General features: G+C 39.7%; 4 protein-coding genes across 6 annotated transcripts; 2 read left to right on the top strand and 2 right to left on the bottom strand.

Annotated features, from left to right (window-relative positions):
* Nucleotides 1-555: 555 nt before the first annotated feature.
* LOC122766852 (probable tRNA N6-adenosine threonylcarbamoyltransferase) lies at nt 556-5,161 on the bottom strand. Of its 2 annotated transcripts, none has more exons than XM_044022056.1 (10): nt 5,019-5,161; nt 4,112-4,262; nt 3,881-4,000; nt 2,917-3,092; nt 2,712-2,807; nt 2,579-2,628; nt 2,401-2,479; nt 2,219-2,284; nt 1,784-1,874; nt 556-635 (listed from the first exon to the last, which is right to left on the bottom strand). In XM_044022056.1, the coding sequence occupies exons 2-10, from the start codon at nt 4,224-4,226 to the stop codon at nt 556-558; spliced, it is 873 nt and encodes a 290-aa protein (XP_043877991.1). In that variant the 5' UTR covers nt 4,227-4,262; nt 5,019-5,161. The 2 variants fall into 2 exon arrangements, with proteins under 2 accessions (XP_043877991.1, XP_043877990.1); XM_044022055.1 differs by having other exon boundaries at nt 4,112-4,231; nt 5,019-5,160.
* Nucleotides 5,162-5,368: 207 nt separating this feature from the next.
* Nucleotides 5,369-8,429, top strand: apex1 (APEX nuclease (multifunctional DNA repair enzyme) 1). Of its 2 annotated transcripts, none has more exons than XM_044022144.1 (5): nt 5,369-5,445; nt 6,453-6,590; nt 6,727-6,890; nt 7,003-7,195; nt 7,448-8,429. In XM_044022144.1, the coding sequence occupies exons 1-5, from the start codon at nt 5,388-5,390 to the stop codon at nt 7,960-7,962; spliced, it is 1,068 nt and encodes a 355-aa protein (XP_043878079.1). In that variant the 5' UTR covers nt 5,369-5,387; the 3' UTR covers nt 7,963-8,429. The 2 variants fall into 2 exon arrangements, with proteins under 2 accessions (XP_043878079.1, XP_043878078.1); XM_044022143.1 differs by having other exon boundaries at nt 5,398-5,451.
* A 192-nt stretch (nt 8,430-8,621) lies between these two features.
* LOC122766905 (zinc finger protein 11-like) lies at nt 8,622-15,199 on the bottom strand. Its single transcript, XM_044022142.1, has 9 exons — nt 14,922-15,199; nt 13,572-13,774; nt 13,358-13,447; nt 13,088-13,183; nt 12,870-12,980; nt 12,470-12,593; nt 11,214-12,363; nt 10,956-11,008; nt 8,622-10,009 (listed from the first exon to the last, which is right to left on the bottom strand). Exons 1-9 carry the CDS (start codon nt 14,953-14,955, stop codon nt 8,736-8,738), a joined length of 3,135 nt encoding a protein of 1,044 aa, XP_043878077.1. The 5' UTR covers nt 14,956-15,199; the 3' UTR covers nt 8,622-8,735.
* An 871-nt stretch (nt 15,200-16,070) lies between these two features.
* Nucleotides 16,071-19,468, top strand: LOC122766231 (homeodomain-interacting protein kinase 2-like). The gene is made up of 7 exons (XM_044020921.1): nt 16,071-16,253; nt 16,371-16,562; nt 16,636-16,817; nt 16,991-17,114; nt 17,807-17,929; nt 18,024-18,277; nt 19,198-19,468. Exons 1-7 carry the CDS (start codon nt 16,071-16,073, stop codon nt 19,466-19,468), a joined length of 1,329 nt encoding a protein of 442 aa, XP_043876856.1.
* The last annotated feature ends 580 nt before the right edge of the window (nt 19,469-20,048 follow it).

Genomic DNA, 20,048 nt, shown 5'->3' with positions numbered 1-20,048 from the left:
TACAAATCAATAAGCTAGTTCAGGGAACATTAGCTCACCTTGGAGAGTGATAAACAAAAGAGCCTGTGAGTCTATCAACTATCACTGACTGAATCGGTTGATTGCATTGTAATAGGCTCCACTTTCTCTTCAGTTGTAGATTTTTAGTATTCCCCTGCATCATACATTTTACCACAACACACTTGTCATTTGATAGTACAGCTTGGGAAGACAATGGGAGTGACTGAGTTTAATACAGTGTCCTGTGTCTCTGGCATCTACAGCATCTGAAGTAAATAATGTACAATGACATTTTGTCATATTTTGGACACCTTACTATACTATGACATTTTTAAGACATTTTGCTTACCTAACTATATACTATGACATTTTTGAGTGATTTTGGACGACATGCTATACTATGACATTTTTGGCCAATTTTGGACGACATACTATACTATGACATTTTGATGTCATTTTGGACGACATACTATACTATGACATTTTGGGTGATTTTGGGCTGACATACTATTCTATGACTTTTTTGACTGATTTTGGAGACATAAATATGTTGATTTACCGTTCATCTGTGGCAAACAGCTTGGCTCCTCTCTCCTTACACATCACCTCCATCATCTCCTGTAGCCTCAGGTTACCTGCAGCAAAGTTAACAACACATCTCAATTCAATACAAACTGATTACTCACTCACTCATTGTCTACCACTTTATCCTCCACATGAGGGTCACTGGGAGCTGGAGCCAATCTCAGCTGACATAGAGCGAAAGGCAGGGAAAACTATGCGCAGGTCGCTAGTCCATCACAGGGCTAACACACAGAAATAATTCTGACTTTTCGATAGTAGACAAGACAGTATCAAAAAAGTAAATGAAGTATGGAGAGGATAATTAAAACTAACAAACCACAAAAAAAAATCCAAGTAACCCACTGCATTTCATTAACAATCAGAAAATATGTTTTGATTTAAACCATTAAATGTTGGCATCAGAGACCAAATTATCATTGATCATTCATATTTTAGCAATTGGTATTCTATACAACAGTGTTTCCGAAACCTTCCACAAAGGGACCGACTTTTTACAGATGGTTAACTATCACGATCCAAATCACAATATACATTATGACAAAAGCACATTTGTGCATAATGTACATAACTAATTTACAGTCATATGTGTGACAGCTAATATCATTTTGAATAATGTCCAGGAAAGGGTTGGTAAATTAATTAAAACCTTATTTTATGCATGTTATATCAAACATTTACACATTTTAACTAAAGGTTTGGGGAAATTATATTTAACCAAAAAAAAAAAAAAAACGGCTGAAGACTGCCTTAGTGACCTGTTCTTGTTACAAATGCATAATCAATCCTGTGTTGCTAATCTAGTGATATTTCAACACAGCTAGGTGACCATCAGGAATGAACATATTTCTGTTTTTGTCTATTTCTGTGTATTCTGGCACAGGTGACAAATAGATACACCTGTTTCTTTTAAAAGCAAAACCAACACCTGAGTGATGTCATTGCACAATAACTGGAGAAACTGCTCCATGCAGTTGTGGACCCATATCACTGTACTCTCTTGCAATTTTGCCCATGCGACTGAAACTCACCCCTTTTTTCCTAGAAATTGGAACATTTTACTGTTGATATTACTACATGATTGGGATATTTCACAAGTACAATTTACTGGGCATGATAACACACTCAACACAGGCAGAACCACGAACAAATGAGATTGAAATACACATTTGAACAGACATTACATTCCTGTGTTACTCACAGCCAACACCCCCAACGATGAGGACCTCCTGGGAGCCGCAGTGAGCCATCGCCCTCTCTGTGATCTCGACCAGCATGGAGAATAATGTCTCCTACAGGGAAAACAGACACAATTTAATATCATGATTACAGCTGCAACCATTATTCATCAACACAAAGTCAATCTATGGCTATACTCAGAATGTAATGTAGTTTTCATTTCATTTTCAAATATAAGAACTTGGTCCTTTTCTAAAAAACAATAAAACAGGTTAAAACGTCAGGTACTGAGAGGTGAAACAGCAGGTTTGTGATATTTAAGACCAAATAAGATAAAACAACATTTGACAAGATTTAGGATCTTGAAACTCACAAATAGGTCCTACAAAGTCATACAACTGTTTTTATAGCAACAAAGGTCACCATATATAAAAACAGCCTTTTTGATCCTTCACACCTGAAGTGAGAAACACAGGTCCTCTGCTGTACACTGACCAGAGCTCAGCATCTTATGAGCAGCCTCCTATAAAAGAAAGAGTTTAAAAATGTGACTCATTAACATTAACCCTGAGGGAACATATAGGTAAGTATTAAAGTGTAAGATTATATACTTATTAAGTAACATGAATTTCTACTCACCTCAATGTAGGATAAAATCCCAGAAAATGAGACATCCATTCCTTTAACTGTATATGGCAACTCCACATACTGACTCCCTCTAAGGACACAGACAGAAGCAAAGCGAATATCTGTGAAGCTGTTAAGTGTCCAACAGCTGCAGATAGTATATAAATGTATTTTGTACACCATCACTCACTTCTTGGCCATCTGCTCTATGTTGTAACCTGGACTGGGGTCATTGGAAATCTGAGGTGAGAAACAGTTGGGCATAGAAGTTTTATACATCTTTATACAAATACAGACAAAAAGAAGATCAAAATAGCACAAACCTTTATAACTCTGGCAAACCTATCCAAACAGTTCCCAACTGCAATGTCAATGGTCTCCCCAAATATTCTATACCGTCGCTCCGAGTATGCAATAACCTGCACAGGAAGAAATAAATTACTAAATTAAAAAAATGTACGTGTGTCGTGTCATTACAAAACAGCAGTTAGTCCAATTGACTGAGACCTTCATAATGCGGAAACAAACCTGTGTGTTCCCCCCACTAACATACAGCACAGTGGGGTTGTTGGCTTTGGTGATGAGTCGACCCATCTCTATATGTCCGATACAGTGGTTCACACCAAGGAGCGGCTTTCCCCAAAGCTGTGCAACTGTACGAGCCACCAGAGCCGTCGTTACTAAGGGGGCACCCATACCAGGACCTTAAGAAGAACAACAAGAGAAAGGGTTTCCATACTGGGGTGCAAAAGTCATGCAGTTTGTGTTTCAGAAAGAATGTAATATGAGCCTGTCAGTTCCAATCCAGTTTTCTCAACCTGACATCAGTAGAGAGTCTGTGTGTACTATGATAATCTGAAGCTCTTTAGAGGAGTTTTTAATCCAGAGTGAACCGACAAGGTAATCGGGAACAGTTCAAACTGAACCCACGTAAAGAGCAGCATTACCATTTTAAAAACAAATGTCTTTCACTCACAGAACAGTGTGGTATGTTTGGCAAGGAGGGAATAATTAAACATACCAGAGCAGGCTGAAAATCGACATACATTCCTAAAACTGGATTTGAAGTAATAAGCAGTTTAGAATGACACAGGCAAGGTCTCCCTTGGTTTATTGCTACAGACTTTGTTAGGTTCATCTGACTGTTGATAATCTTTAACTAAGAAAGAAAGCACTATTAGAGCAGTTAAGTCATATGTATACCTGTAGTATGTGCAATGGGCAATACTTAAAAAGTATGTTTTTGGGGGGAGGGGTATTATTTAATGATTATTATAATTTATTTGTTGTTGTTGTTGTTGTATCACTATTTATTAGATTTTTCTCCCTCTCCATTTGACTAGTCCTTTTTAATTTTATTTATTTGTACTTTACTCAAAAAATATCATTTGTTTAAGAGAACAATATAGAATGGCACTCTAATTAAACACAATAATTAAAATTTGTCATGGAACATTTAAATTAAACATGAACACACAGGATCTTACAATACCTTTGGTGTAAGCCACACAATCAATGTCTTCAGGCTTTAGCCCAGCTTGATCCAGAGCCTCCTTCAGGACAGTCAGTATGACAGCACGGTGATGCCTGGCTGTGTCGCTCGGCATGAATCCTATTGGGTAAAAAAAAAAAAAACCTTTCCCATCACCTTAACTGTACACATGACTTTAACATGTACTGTGTAGCATTGGAGAAGGGGAGATAGGACAAAAATGTGACTCACCTTGACCTGGGGGAGTGATGTAAGTTCGTCGAGGATTGGAAAGAACTTCACCATCTCTAATGATTCCTATACCAATCTTATTGGCACTGCCTTCAAACCCAATTACTACAGTCATTGCAGCTGGAAAACAGTCAACAGTATAGAGATGAAACTGCAGAAAACAACAACGTTTCCTTATTAATGACTGTATATCTTCAGAAAGTACACGTCTGTTATATAAATAGATATGAAGATAGGTATGATTCAAATTTAAAAATTCTAAATTTGCACATCTCAGCAGCATTTGCTGGCTTGACTGGATACTGGTGTCACTTTTTATATGTATCGTGTTGTGTTCACTGTTCCCCCAGATTAACTGTAGAGTAAAACTGCAGGTCATTACAATACATTCAGTGTATTCAGAACACACAGCTAAAACTTACACAATATGATTCAACAAAATTATACACTTTTTGAGTGTGTTAAAGTAATTGTACAACTTTGGCAGCTGCAATGTTGCAATGTTGCAATGTTTGTTGAACACTTGTCACGTTGACGAGCCTTAAAATTCTGATATCACACTTTCACTCAGTATCTAATATCATGTCTATTTATTTACCTTACAATCACTATTTCATTGTAAACAATAACAAAACAATAAAACCAAAATACAGATGAATGTACTCAAATGAAGTGTTCATCTTCAATAAAGTAGGACATTGAAAACTTAAAACTGAGAGACAATATGACGTGTAGAACTAACGTGTTAATAGCATATTATGTTAATTAGCTCAGTGGGAGCAGGAGATAACAACTCACATCAACCACTTTGTAAGGCTGTATTGCTGCTATGCTAGCAATGTTAACATGCAGTCTCACTACAAATTAGACAATACAAACGCTGCTGCGAGTCACAAGACAAGTATACCTCGCTTTTCAGTTTCCCACGGTAATACGCATTAGTCGCAATTCGAGTCGTTTAATCTATGAAACCACTTTTTTTTAACCAACAGAGTTAATTTCAGCAACCCAAATGTTCTAAATAAGTCTCGGAGGACCCCAACATTGCTGTACAGTTCGCCTCAGTTAAAACATAATTTATCTCCCCGCAGCAGCATGTGAGCATGATAAAATGTGTGTCTTGCAATTAAATGCGTTCTATTGTTGTATCTGATGTCATTCTCACTTTCTTGTAACGATGAATAAAAAGGCGGCATTTTCCGTTTGTGTTTTAAATCAGGCGCAAGTTTAGGCACCCCCATAACACAGTGAGCGCGTGCTCACGTTCACAAATCTTATGCGACTTGCGAGATTGTTCGGGGGAGTGTGGCTGGTCTTTACATCCTGTTGTGAAAGTACGAGTAAGATTATTTGCATCTCCTTTAACTGAAACACGGTTGAAAAGAAAACACTTGCGGTATTTAACCGCATTTGCATTAGCAGATGAATCATATAGATTAAAGTCTACACAGATTGTAATTGCAGGCCGACTGCTGCAGCTGCAGGCTCTGTTCTCTTTGTCAGAGAAAGGGCTAGCGTTAGCTTAGCTTTCCATTCAATTGGTTGTGCATCACACATTGTAAAACAGTATGGGTTCTGTAGTTCGATGTAGTATCTTCTGCATGCGCACTGTTGCTGTTTAAACTCAACTCAAATTCATTCATACGTTGCATTTAGTGCATTTGGCAGTTTTTTGTTCTCCACAGCAACGACTTACAAATAAACGCTCTCTGTGCGTTTTCCTTCTGTCAGATAACATATTAAAAGAGTTCGGAACACACGTGGTCTTTATGAAGCTGACGTGCACCATCTAAAAAAGTACACGGATAAGTGTGAACACGAGGATGCTCACGATTTCAGAAATATGGCGTCTGTTCGAAGGCGAGACTGGTCGCCTTCAAATGTACGTGTACACACTGAGTTTTGGACTTCATGGAAGAAGCAACTGAACAAGCTTACACAAACAACTTGTTTGCAATTAAACGGATTACTTGGCTCATATTGGCCTATATGTTACAGTGTCTCCTGTAGAACGTCAGTTATTTTATTACAATATTACAGTTCGACAGACTGTTATTGATATCGATCGATCTATCATCGGAATACCATCATCTGACCATGTGTGCTCTGAGCAAGTGTGTTAAAGATTGGAAAATAACAGGCAAATAAGTATTTTTTTTTGTTCTTGGGGTGCACAATATGTGATGTGCTGCATTGTAAATATAGCACAAAACGATATTTACCAATGAATAGCTGGAAACAACCATCTTTATTCCTTTTCAATGAAACATGTACAGATTCTGTATTTGTATATTGTTGGAATGAGTGCACCTAATAAATTAAAAACTTTTTTTTTCCGCAGCGGCGTGTTTGAGGTTTTGTTGTGTGCGTGCTGTGTGTCTGAAAAGTGTGTTTACGGTCAGAGCGAGTTCAAGTATGAAGAGAGGCAAGAAGGCAGAGGAGGCAGCTACTGCAGAGGGGGAGAACGACACCGGCTCTGGTAATTACATGTTCCCATGCATATTCAGAAACATGCTGTTCCTGCATTCTTAAAATGACTAAACATAACTTGCTTTTTCTCAGTACATATCTGACCTCATGGGATCTTGTGTTATAACATGTCTTCCACTGCACAGCTCCTGCAAAGAAAGGGAAGAGTGCTAAGGAACCAGAGGCCCCGATACTGTACGATGATCCTCCTGACAAAATGACGAGCAAAGATGGACGTGAAGCCAACACGAAGATCACCTCCTGGAATGTCGATGGACTGAGGGCCTGGGTGAAAAAGAATGGCCTGGATGTGAGTTTGCAGTGACCCTGAGAAACACGAGTTCACTTCCAGCCTGATACAGAGTTATACAGAGTAAATGCATGTGTGCTCAATGCTTCTCATTTATGCTTTTAAAATCCAGTGGGTACGTGAGGAGAATCCAGATATTTTGTGCCTACAAGAGACGAAGTGTGCAGAGAAAGACCTCCCTGCCAACATCACCTCAATGCCTGAGTACCCGCACAAGTACTGGGCTAGCTCAAATGAAAAGGGGGGTTACAGCGGTGTGGCCATGCTCTGCAAGACTGAGCCCCTCAACGTGACCTATGGAATTGGTAAGTGTTAGGCTTGTACACCATTTAGAACTCCAACAATATATACTAGACACAGCAGACCAAAAATGTTTAGATTGAAATGATTATTTGAAAATTCTACTAAGAAGTTCAAATTTTTAGTACATCTTCTAGTAGTTAGTAAAATTACATCATTAGAATTGTAAAAGTCTCTAGTATATAGTCCGTAAAAAACAAATGCATGTTTTCACTTGACATTTTGGACAAACAATTAATAAAGCTCTTCATCTCCAGGGAAAGAGGAGCACGACAAGGAGGGCCGGGTCATCACTGCCGAGTTCCCCAACTTCTACCTGGTGACCGCCTATGTGCCAAATTCCAGCAAAGGCTTGGTGCGCTTAGATTACCGTAAAACCTGGGATGAGGACTTCAAGATGTATCTAAGCGAGCTGGACATCCAGAAACCTGTGGTACTTTGTGGTGACCTCAACGTTGCACACCAGGAGATCGATCTTAAAAACCCCAAGGGGAACAAGAAAAATGCAGGCTTCACCCCCGAGGAGCGTGAGGGCTTCAGTCAGCTTCTGGAAGCAGGATTCGTCGACAGCTTCCGCGAGCTTTACCCCGAGCAGACCTATGCCTACACCTTCTGGACCTACATGATGAATTCCCGTGCAAAGAATGTTGGCTGGAGGCTTGATTACTTTTTGCTTTCATCCTCTTTGGTGCCAGGTTTGTGCGACAGCAAGATCCGGAACAAGGCAATGGGAAGCGACCACTGCCCCATCACTCTGCACATTGCTGTGTAACTCACTGAGTGGGCAGAAGGGTCTCTGCTCTGCCTGTCGTGCACTGTCATTTAAATACTTAATTTCTGACTGCTGCCAGCAACCGCTCCATTTGAGTTCAGCCACACTTGCCCTATGTCATTCATTCAGTAAAGCCAGCACTGTAGTAACTCTGTTATTTACTTTTTTACTTGTATTTGTCCTCTTCCTGTTAGTGAACATAGTAAATGAATCCATTCATTTACACCTGAATTTACTTTTTAATTTCTGTAAAAATACAACACTAATGTGATGACCAACTGTAAAACCTGATGACTTTATGCTACTGCTGATCTGACACAAGTTCATGTTTGTCATCATTCAAAAAGTTTCAAATTGCCATCGCCATAATGTATATGTTGTAACACAAAATGTTTAAGCTTTCTTTCCCAACCAGACTGTTGAAAAACATTTGGCTCATTTCTGAATAAAGACTGAATTTATATAAATGTTTCAGTTAATTTTTTTTTAAGATTATTTGAACTAAATTATGCCAAAGTTACACTACAATATATTTTGAAATTGTCCTTATGTATATTAAATATTTAAAATGTTTTAATATAATATTATATACTTTGACATGAGTCTCTTGGCCTCAGGTTCTTGAGGTGACATGGCGAGAAATAAGCAAAAAAAAAAAAATCGCTGACAGCAGCTTTAATTGGTTTTCAGCACAAGATTCTATATTAAATGCAGTTCACAGTAATCATTTTTGAAGTTACTTCACTCCCACTGTAACTTCCCAAAGTGTCAGTCTATGTTAAAGTCATGAGATGGGTCCGTTGATGCATTTTGAGATTATACGCCTGCCTGAAACCCTTCCCACATTCTCCACAGAGGTATGGTTTTTCTCCTGAATGTGTTCGTTGGTGTCTCTTGAGCCTGTTGGCACTCAGGAAGCTCTTGTCACATTCGGTGCAGGCGTAAGGTCGCACTCCGGTGTGATAGCGCAGGTGGACGGTCAGGTAACAGGACTGAGTAAATTTCTTGCCACAGTGGGGGCACTGGAATGGTTTGTGGCCCGTGTGGAAACGTTCATGCTTCAGGAGCTCTGCATGGGAAAAGAAACCCTTCCCACAGTCGGAGCAGAGATATGGCCTCTCACCGGAATGAGTCAGCTCGTGACGGATCAGAGTGGCCTTGTACACAAAACTCTTGTCGCACTGTGAGCAGCTGAAAACATTTTCTCTGGTGTGGCAGCGCTCATGCTTCTTCATGTTGCGCTCCCTCTTGAAGCTCTTGCCGCAGAAGGAGCATATGAAGGGCATCTCCTCAGAGTGGATCTTCATGTGGCTCAGCAAACCCCCCCGGTAGAGAAATCCCTTGCCACACTGAGTGCATATGTGCCGCCGCTCCTTCAGATGGATGCGTTGGTGTGCAGTGAGAGCGGCTTGGTAGGCAAAGCTCTTTCCACAGTTGCACGTGTACACTCTTTCTTCCTGGTGAGTCTGAATGTGCCTGTTCAAGTAGCTGGCACAGCTGAAGCTCAGGTCACAATGAGGGCATCTGTAAGAATGCTCATCCTTGTTAGCATCTTCTCCGTGGATCTTCAGATGTCTCACTAGTGCCGACTTCCAGGCGAATGCCCTACCACACTCTGAACATAAATACTCCCCATTCTCCATGTGGGTGCTCTTGTGTTCCCTCTGGGCCAGTGACGTCTTGAAGAACTCCCCACAGATCAGGCACTTGTATTTGCGGCCAGACTTGTGTGTCTGCTTGTGCCGCTCCAGTGACTGTTTGAAGGAGAAACGCCGTCCGCACTGTGAACAGAGGAACGGCTGTTCACCTGTGTGGATGCGCTGATGGGCTTTAAGTAAAGACTGGAACTTGAAGCTCTTCTCACAGTCTGCACAAGCAAAACTTCCCTCTTCATCTGGGAGAGGCAGAAGGGATGTCATGTCCTCCTGCTCCTCAGTCTCAGCAGAGCGGACGCTGTCACTGTGCTGCTGAACCTGCACGTCATCTGAATGGTGAAGCGAGCACTTTGAACAGGACAAAGTAGTGGATGCGATATCGGCTACAGATCCTAATAAAAAAAAGAAAATATAACTGGTTAAATGCAGTGTTTACTATAAAGAAAACAATGTTTTAATTTCTACTGTCAAGTGTCAGTACAAACAAGCTACTGCCATCACACTGTGTTGTTTCTCTATTAACGACACCTGCTCTCTTCAAGTGTAATGCTTTAAGGTATTTACAAGTATGTCATGCGCACATTATAAAGTAATTAATAAGTAATTATATAAGTGTGTTTTAGTATACATTGTCATATATTAACCAGACTCTGCACAGGAAGTCATATTTCTTTACAAACAGGAACAGTGAATTTGTAACATATAAGATATACTAGATCATTTGTAGAAAATGATATGCTTCTCATAACTGGTCATTTGGGGTAAAGGGAAGTCATTAAACTTTCAATGCCTTTCAGGACATACAGGCTCATCAAAAATATACAAAAAACGGCTATAATTAGTTTATCTATATTATTAGTTCATGTATTAGTTAATAATAACAATGTCATCTTGACTGGTCACAATGACATAACCTGCTGAGTGGAGGTGAAAACTATTATTACTCTCTTGCCTGTAATTGAATGCATTTCCATCAACTCTATCGACCTATTTTTTATTTATTTTTTTACATTGTTTGGTGTCTTACGTTCTCTAACTGTATTACTATGTTCATCATGACTGAGGATGAGTTAGTTCTTTTGGCTTCTCTTTTTAGGTGCTACCATCGACTGCTTCCATCTCACCCTATCCCTTGTGTCATGTTGAGGATGATTAAAGTTGATATCTGTAAATGATGTCATCACAATGCATGCTGCTTCTAGTATAAGTAACACACATATATTGTAAAATATAACTCTACTCTGAGTACTCAAAACAAGTGTTATACACCTGCTCCTGGTCTTTTTCTGTTCCATGTCCTTCTGATTATATAACTGTGATAAAAAGAAAAAAACTCACTTCCATCACTGTCCTTTGATGAGGCCATTGGTGACCCATAAGAGTGCTCTGCACTGTAAAAAAAATAGCAAGGGGTGATTTGATTAGCCTGAGAATTACCGATATATTCATACACATGACTATAACAAGCATGGAGTGCACTTGCTCACTTCCAAAGACAAATCGAAACTAATCCAATGGAGTACAGTTGATAGATGACAATGACAAAGAAACTTTGTGAAACTTTCAAAGACGAATAATAAGATTAGATGTTTTTACCAGCTCACAGGAAGAGGCTTCAGGATCACAGGATTGATAATCTTCTTTCTCTTCATAGTTATGCTCTTCTGTAAATTTATCACCTGAACCTTCATGGTTGGTTTGCGTTTGCGCCCACTTGTGCGGACCTTCAACGTAGAGGCGATTTGATTATGGAGTTCAGGGACCAGGCCTCCAGAATCACAGGTGATGAGTTCACTGGTCTGAACATCTGCTTTCTCTGGATCCTTATCACTGTTATCATCTGCTTGCAGTTGCACCTCACAACCAGGCTCCAGACACTTCACAGGATCCTTGCAGATATCTTCAACACTTAAATCAATCTCTCGCTCATCATGATCATCATCATCATCTATGAGCTTGTTAGCAGTGTGACAATCCATATGAGTTTTTAAGTGCCTGGCAAATGCCAGCTCCCAGTTGAATTTCCTGTTGCACTGCTGACACATGTAAACACCGTCTTCCATGTGTGTTTGCTTGTGCTCTGTGCGGGCTGACAAGGAGAGGAAAGTCTCACCACAGATGGCGCAGTCATATTTGCGTCCAATTTTGTGCGTGCGTCTGTGCCTGTCGAGGGACTGTCTGAAAGAGAAGCAGCGACCACAGTCATTGCAGCAGTGGGGGCGTTCGCCAGTGTGGATGACCCTGTGGGCAGTTAGTGAAGAGGCAAACTGAAATTTCTTTTCACAGTCTGGACAGTCATGAGGACCTACACAGACTTTGTGTTGGGGGGAAGCTTGGTCTTGGTCCTTGTCATATTCTGGTTGGCAAAATCTCTGGTCTATCAAAGCACTTTCAGCCTTTCCTTGTGTCCCTCCTCCCTCTGCTTCATCAGCTTCCTCCTCACTGGACACCTTTTCAGGAAGTATTACCAAGGAAATGTCAGCCTCTGTGCCACCGTCTGTAGTTTCATAGCAGTGTTCTCCCATAATGACCCCATTGTCTGTGCATGTGGCTAATTCAACCTCTGCGTAATCTGTGACGGTGATTATTTCAACTGCTACATCATCCACAAATGATACAGTCTGTGTTTCATCACTGAAGCCTGACAGTGAACCTGATTGGGACTCTTCTGTAGTTGTTGTCACTTTCCTAAGAGGACCTGCAGAGAGGGAGGAAAGGATGCTGTCGCCCATGCCACATGGAGGTACTGCACAAAAAGAAGGAACAAAAAACTTATTTTTTTCACTTTTAGTTGTGTCCACAAATAAAAGTGAAACGTAAAGAAAAAATGGGAAAAAAAACCATTTACTCACCGTGTTGCTCTAAATGTCCCAAGCTTTTGTGGTGCTGGAGTAAATGTTTCAGGTCTGCAGGCTTGGAGAAGGAATGCACACAATCCTCCAGCAGTGACTGTTCAGCTCCAAGCCAGGACATTGTCTGAGGGAAACCGATGGAAATATAAACTACACCAAATCCAATGTCCTCAGGTTTCAACACTTACCACCACCAATACGATTTGTTAGCCATTGCATCTATGCATCTATATTACCCACATATTTATTAAATCATGTCATTTGCAGTGACAGAAGAGGAGGGAAATTCTACCTGAAACAGACGTTCCCTGAAAGGCTCATGACAACAGTCTTTATCAGTTAAGTCTGGAAAAATGTTTGTGTACAAAGTCTTGTGTTTTTAGTCAAAATTACACCTCACCTGTTCAAGGTCAGGAACGGGCAACAGCTGAGCAAGCCGACAGTGGAATTCCCAAAACAGTGTCAGCAGATCACTGTGATATTGTGGCCCATACTCTGCAGGGAAGACCTCCTTTAAAAGGATAAAAGACACTGTGATAAAAATAACAATTTCACTACAAAGTCAGGTACTTGCTCTATATCTCTATATCCACGGAGGTGGTAGTGATATTTTCTTACTGAGAAAAAGTCTCTTCTCTCTTCAGGATCTTTGAGCAGAGCTTGGATTAACTCAAGAAAGTGAACTACTACTTTTTCCTCCTCTGCTGTTTCCATCTGTAATATGGGCATAAATATGACACACAGTTAGTTGCGAGTTACAGGTGTACTATGGGAAAGATGCCATGGTGATGTTAATAAATGTGTCATTAATATAATCATTTTAAATAAACAATTACTGGGATAGGTAGCTGAAATGTGGGGCCCAAAGACCAAGAAGACACCACATACCTGGGTGCTGTGCTGAGATTTAATCTTGTCCAGGTGAGATAAGATTAAGTCAGTTTCAGCAAGTTCAAATCGGCACAACTCAAGGATGTACTATTCAGGAAAAAAAAAAACATCCAGTGTTTACATGTCTTTAGCAGTCTATAAAGTCTACATTAACTACATCTTAAAAATTAAAATATTACATTAGCTATGAATGCCTTGCCATGATACCCACCCTGGCTTTTAATCCCAAATTCAGTTGTGTTCTGTGCTTGTACATAAGCAGCTCTGGAACCATGTCCATTACCAGTGCGACAAACTCTGCCACATTCCAGTAGTTCATGACGTCCTGTCTCTTCAGCACCTGCCACATCCAGGCTGTCATGAGCTGCAGAGGTGGGACCAGGAGGCGCAGTGACGCCAGAGGTAAGGCCTCATCTGAAAAACAAGAACACAGGTAGACTGAAGATAAATACAGCTCACTTGTCTGTCACTAATCAAGTGTTTACATACTTTCAGTCTGATCTGACAAAATGACATGTCAGTGTCGTGATTCCTTCTGCTGAGGAGTCAGATTTTTCCAAAAATAATGCTCTAACACCAGCCATAGGGGAGTGTATTGACAGTCCGACAATGTGGAAAACTAAGTAACATGAGTGCTTCCCAGTAAGTGTATTGTTGTGTACAACTCTAATGATAAAAAGTGACACCTAGACTGCAATTACAATTCATTGCTCAGTAGGGCTGAACAATTAATTACATTTTATGAGAATAATGATAAACTTAAGTTAAAACAAAGGTTTTGTGAAAAGGAGATATGTGTGATTTCACACAATCACACATCAATCATATGGATTCAGGGCTTTTAGAGCGAGAGAGTCTGATTTAAGGTCTAGTGTGCAAGAATTAGTGACATCTTTCCAAAGCATGTCAGGGAACTACAGTAGTCTTCAAACACCAGAGAGGACGTTAACACTCCTTCTGATATCGCAAATCATATCGCAATTGCATTTCCTGTCAAAATAGATTAGATTTTTATTCAAAATCGTTCAGCCCTATTGCTCAGTTACATTTTAACAAATTCTATGTCATTTGTATGTGATGTTAGTTTATTTCTGTAATATACAGGTGTGTACTATAGTCCTAACAATGACAAATAGTAAAGAGTGGGAAAATAACAAATTTTATCTGAAATTCTCATTCAGTATAGGACACTTCATGAACAGAGATTTTTCAAACATCCTGCAAAAACAACAGTAACGTGATTTGAATGCATCCTTGCAGGAAACGCGTCAGTCTATGTTCAATAACCGCAATGTCATTCAAAGCAGTGGGCTAACGTTTGCCATTTCTGAACAGTCTGCGTAATGAAGTAAACGTGCTGTCAAAACACTTTACAACATTAACGACGGAAACAAAACATGCCAATGGAACATTGCTTTCCGAGGATAATCCACCCGCAGTACGCTAGCAACCATGGCTAATTTAGCCAAAACCCAGTGTGTTGTGATAACTTCAACTCAAATTATCAACATTAATAGTTTTATTAAAAGTCTATTTGTTATATATTCTGCGTTAAACCAACCTTTAGAAATGGCCGTAAAAACACAAGAGTCCATCCTCTCTTTCCAGTGTTGAAAAGTTTGACTAGCTGCGGTTAGCTGCTGTTAGCCAGCTGGCTAGCTATCAGCCACAGGACTGTTACTAGAAGCCGCTGAATGACAAAGCTGTGGCTAAGGAAGTTGTTCATCTGTAGCTGTGAAGTAACATTTTAAATTAGAAACATAAGTGGGGAAGTAAATATTTAACACCAGCTGGCTTGTTGGTTAGGGTTCTTCTTCTTCCTTACATATATATATTTTACAGCAGGTGACATTTTCTTTCGTTTTCTTACTGCCATCTGCTGGAGGCTCAAGAAATTAGACTTTTGTTTTGTTTTGGCTCACTTTTCACTTTTGGATTATTTATTAGTTGATGTACCTTTTGATTTCTTCCTGTATTTTGTCATTGCACATACAATGACTGTAAATAATGTAATATATGCATATATAACAAGGAGAAGGTTCTCTCATGATGACCTCACAGCTTTGATCCTTTAATTCAAACTTTGGGACAGTTTAGTCAGTTGCAGTTTCTGGAGAGGGAGAAAAACAGAAAATTGTAAAGAAGGTAGGACTGCAACATGATGGCCAACTGCCATAAAATACCAAAGAGCAGGAGGAAGACCTTTTTTTGTTTACATCCAGGAATAAATAGCATTAATGTGACGTGACCTGGAGGTCGGTCAGTTATGAAACTGTCTAATATGACAGAGCAGAGAGGACTTGCTTATTGTATTAAAATTAATCATCATTTTAATTTACTAAAATTACTTCAAACGTTTTTAGATATAAAATGTTTTTAGCCTTACTGCCTTTTTGCTATTGAAAATGAATGGATATGTATGTCACCATCATCTACCTTTGATGTGTATGTGGGTTGTCGTGGTAAGGCAGATCATGCACAGATCAAAGGCAAGAGAACTTAATTGCATTTTATGCAGGAAAAAATTGTTTTAGCTCTTAATTTTTCAAGGGAAACATTTCACATTTACTTTTTCACAATTCTGGTAGGTTTTGTTTTTAATTAACACTGACAGATGACTGATATAGTATATATTTATAGTTATATATGAATGTCTTATTTTGTTCTCTCTTGTCAGGTGTGGAAAAATCTGCAGATTTCAGCATTTACAATGTATTTCAGTATCTCCGTTGATGAACTCATCCCCTCTGACTCCACTCATTATGAGGTGCAGGAGCTTCTAGGCAGAGGCACCTATGGGATAGTCACTAAGTGCAGGAAAACAACCACCAATGAAATTGTGGCTTTAAAAATCCTCCGGTCACCACAGTGTATGGAAGCTGCCAAGAAAGAGGTGCAATACACACACACACACACACACACCTATTCAACATTCCACTTGTACAATAAATCAGTAATATGTCAAGTAATAATTTTAAAACACTTACCTCTCGAACATTTATGATTGCAGGTGGCTTTTCTCAAGTCAATGAGAAACTTCAACTTAGACAATTTCAATATCCTCAAACTGAACACCTACTTCACCTTCAAGGGCCAACTCTGTCTTGAGTTTGAGAAACTGGACATGAACCTTAAACAATTCATCGAGAATAACCACGATCAGACTCTGGAGATGACGGTGATACGCTCCATTGTGCAGCAGGTTTGTTTCTGGAACATTTCAGATTCACTGCAAATTACATTGTGATGTGATGATTTTCTCTTCATGATTTCAGATGGCTACTGCCCTAGAGTTTCTGAAGGGCATCGGGGTGGTTCATGCTGACTTAAAGCCGAAAAACGTTATGGTGGTGGACCATTCACAAAGGCCAGTGAGAGTCAAAGTCATTGACTTTGGTTTAGCATGCAGACATCCTGAGAAACATGTGGGTGTAAACCTCCAGTCCAGGTGTTATAGGTAAGTCAGTGACATCTGTGCATGTGTATGTGTGTTAGAGAAGATGCGCTGAATGCTTGCATCTCAGGTTTTTTAACTGAGGATAACGTCATACCAAATCATTGTATATTCAAAACACTGACATGAAACAGAGACTGACTTCTTCATTAGTCTTTGTGACCTTTTCTTCTTAGAGCTCCAGAGGTCTTGCTTGGAAGTCCCTTCAACGAGGCCATCGATGTTTGGTCTTTGGGATGCGTTGCTGCTGAACTGCTATTGGGCAAAGTACTTTTCCAGGGCTGTGATGAATATGACATGGTTAGCATTTTACAATAATATGCATAAAACACAGTGTAGCAATAATTTCTTGGTATGATTATTTTATTTCAATCTTTAAATTAAATTAAATTAAATTAAATTAAATTAAATTAAATTAAATTAAATTAAATTAAATTAAATTAAATTAAATTAAATTATTATTATTTAAATTAAATAATCAGCAGTGGGCCACATTCCATTACATGATCACTGACTTTGAGCATTTTATTCAACTCAGTGTGTAAACAATGTGTAACATCTGATGGTGACATTACAGACTGTAACAAACAAACAAACCTTGCTTTCCCAAGCTTGTCAGGGATCTATGGTGGCCTTTGCATACAAGAAAGAATCTAAGCGCCATTGCACAACTCTTTAACTTTAAATGAAGGAAATGACAAGAGTGTTGAGAAGGAGTGTTAACATCCTCTCTGGTGTTAGAAGACCACTGTATTTCCCTGACATGCTTTGGAAAGATGTCACTAATTCTTGCACACTAGACCTTAAATCAGACAACAACTCTCCTCTCGCTCTAAAAGCCCTGAATCCATATTAATTGATTGATGTGTGATTGTGTGAAATCACACATATCTCCGTTTCACAAAACCTTTGTTTTAACTTAAATTTAACTTTAAGGTATATTTCTGACATTAAAGTCAGTCTCTAAATATGACACTGTACTCTGCCCACAGATGAGATGGATCGTCTTCACCGTTGGACAGCCACCAGTCCGTGTGCTCGATGCAGGACGGTACACAGCAGAGTTTTTCAAGAAAAATGTCCTGCGACCCGGAACCAACCAGTGGACCTTTGCGGTAATATTTGAATGTGATTTTAAATGCATACATATCTGTGCCTATCCTTCAGTCTGTGAGTAAATGATCCAACTAAAACTTTTTCTCTGTCTAGTCGAGAGGTGATGAGACGATTTCCGCTGACAAGGGCAACATGCTGAGTGATCTTCAGACAATCCTGCAGAAGGCGCCTTATAGAGTGTCAGACAAAGACACTTTTTGTGAAATCTGTGAAAGGGTGAGCTTTGCTGACCTGGTGACAAAGATGTTGACGGTGGATGCTGCTGACAGAATCACACCAATGCAGATTCTTCAGCACCCATTTATCACAATGGACCACCTTGTCGACATATTTGGCTGCACCCCCTAGTAAGTGTATGGATTGTTCTGCACGCTGTGTGTACTGTCTCTGTGCTGATTGGGGATCAGCTGATACAATACTTAATGATAAAATGCTATTGGACAAAGAGAAACATAAAATCCATCTAAAACCCCTGCTGTAACTGTAACAGACTGATATCAGTGTAGGTTAATACCAACTGGCAATGACACCCATAGGAATCTGACCTGCCAATTTGAAGCCTCCAGAGTAACGAGTTGGCCGGCACCATGTTTAAAGGCATCACCTCTTACCAAGCTCCTATTGGACGATACCAGCTATCACTTGGGAACATATATTACACAACTGACTTCTGAAGAAGACTTTACAGTAGGGATTGAGAGCATTATTTCCAATGTTTGCTGCATAAATCAAGGTACAAGTAGCCACCCTTGCCCATAGACTTTCTTTCAAACAGACTTTATCATGGACAATGGAAGACATTATACCCACTGAAGGTGCTTGCGTAATAAATGACAGTGAAGAGGGTGAAGTTTATTTGATTTCTTACGTAAGATCTGAATTTCAGAAACACCCACTTTGTAACGTCCCATACATTGATTTAATTTCACTCACCAGACATGGATTAAGTTCCACTGCACACTATATAAAGGTATTGCACACTATGTGAATTAGAGTGATTCAAACTAACACTTGTTCGTTGTCACAGCAAGTTCCTACTACACGCCCCCAGCCTCTCCTGACTACTACACCAAGATTAAATTTGGGTCTGTAACAAACGGGGAAGTGAGGAGATTAAAAACAAAAAGGGATTAAAAAAGGTCCTCCCCAAGGTTGACTCCCATAATGTTTTGCAAAGAAACAAAAAAAGGTGGCGTATATAGATATATATACTGTACATAATGGACGTAGATGATACAATGTGACTCATTGATCGATTTTCTTCCAGTGTGCAGTCGTTCATAAAGCAGAGGCGCACCTTTCAGGGTCTGAGCTCTGATAACGAGAAAGACATCACAGTCCCGTCAACATACCAGAGTGAGGATTCCTCTTACATCACTGCCAGTTCACGAGGCAGTGACCCCTCTGAAGGCAGCTCTGTTTGGTTGAGTGCAAATGAGCATTTCTCACCTTCAGACTCTATCATCAGCGAGGACAAGGCAGATGACAGAAAGAGAAGAAGGGATACCGATGAGGATCCACATCATGACAACACGTAGGTGTCTGAAATATGTGGAGCTTATCAATTATGGATGTTTCATGGCTAATGACCAGACATGAGTGCAGTGTTGATCTTCACATCTAACAGTGGCAACAAAGCAACTCAAACAATTGTTTCAAGATGTTCATGATGTTTTTGTATTCACATATTTTTTTTATATCACTAAAGCCCAGAGCGTTTCCAAGTCAAGAAGAGGAAAAGAGGAAGCCAGAAAGAAGTGCCAGCAGAGACTAGAGGGGAAATGATACCAGACAAGTCAAAGGGACGCAAGAGGATTGATGCTGTTTTAAGCACAACTACAGAAAACAACCGCCCAGGGTGGAAGGGCAGAAGAATTAACAAGGCCAACAGTGTCCCGGTGAACAAACAACTGGAAAATGGTGTCAAAAGTAAGATCTTGTGCTCTCTCTCTCTCTCTCACACACACAGACACACACAGATTTGTGCAGATATTCATGTTAAGAACCTGTATTGACCTCCATTAGTTTAGACACCTTTAACAAAACCTTGCTCCTTACCTTAATCCCTAACCCCATTCCCAAACATAATTCACATCTTAACCCTAACCACAGTTCCTC

Source organism: Solea senegalensis, linkage group LG3, assembly GCF_019176455.1.
Source record: "Solea senegalensis isolate Sse05_10M linkage group LG3, IFAPA_SoseM_1, whole genome shotgun sequence".
NCBI classification, from domain to species: domain Eukaryota; kingdom Metazoa; phylum Chordata; class Actinopteri; order Pleuronectiformes; family Soleidae; genus Solea; species Solea senegalensis.
This window is presented reverse-complemented; position numbering and strand designations above follow the sequence as displayed.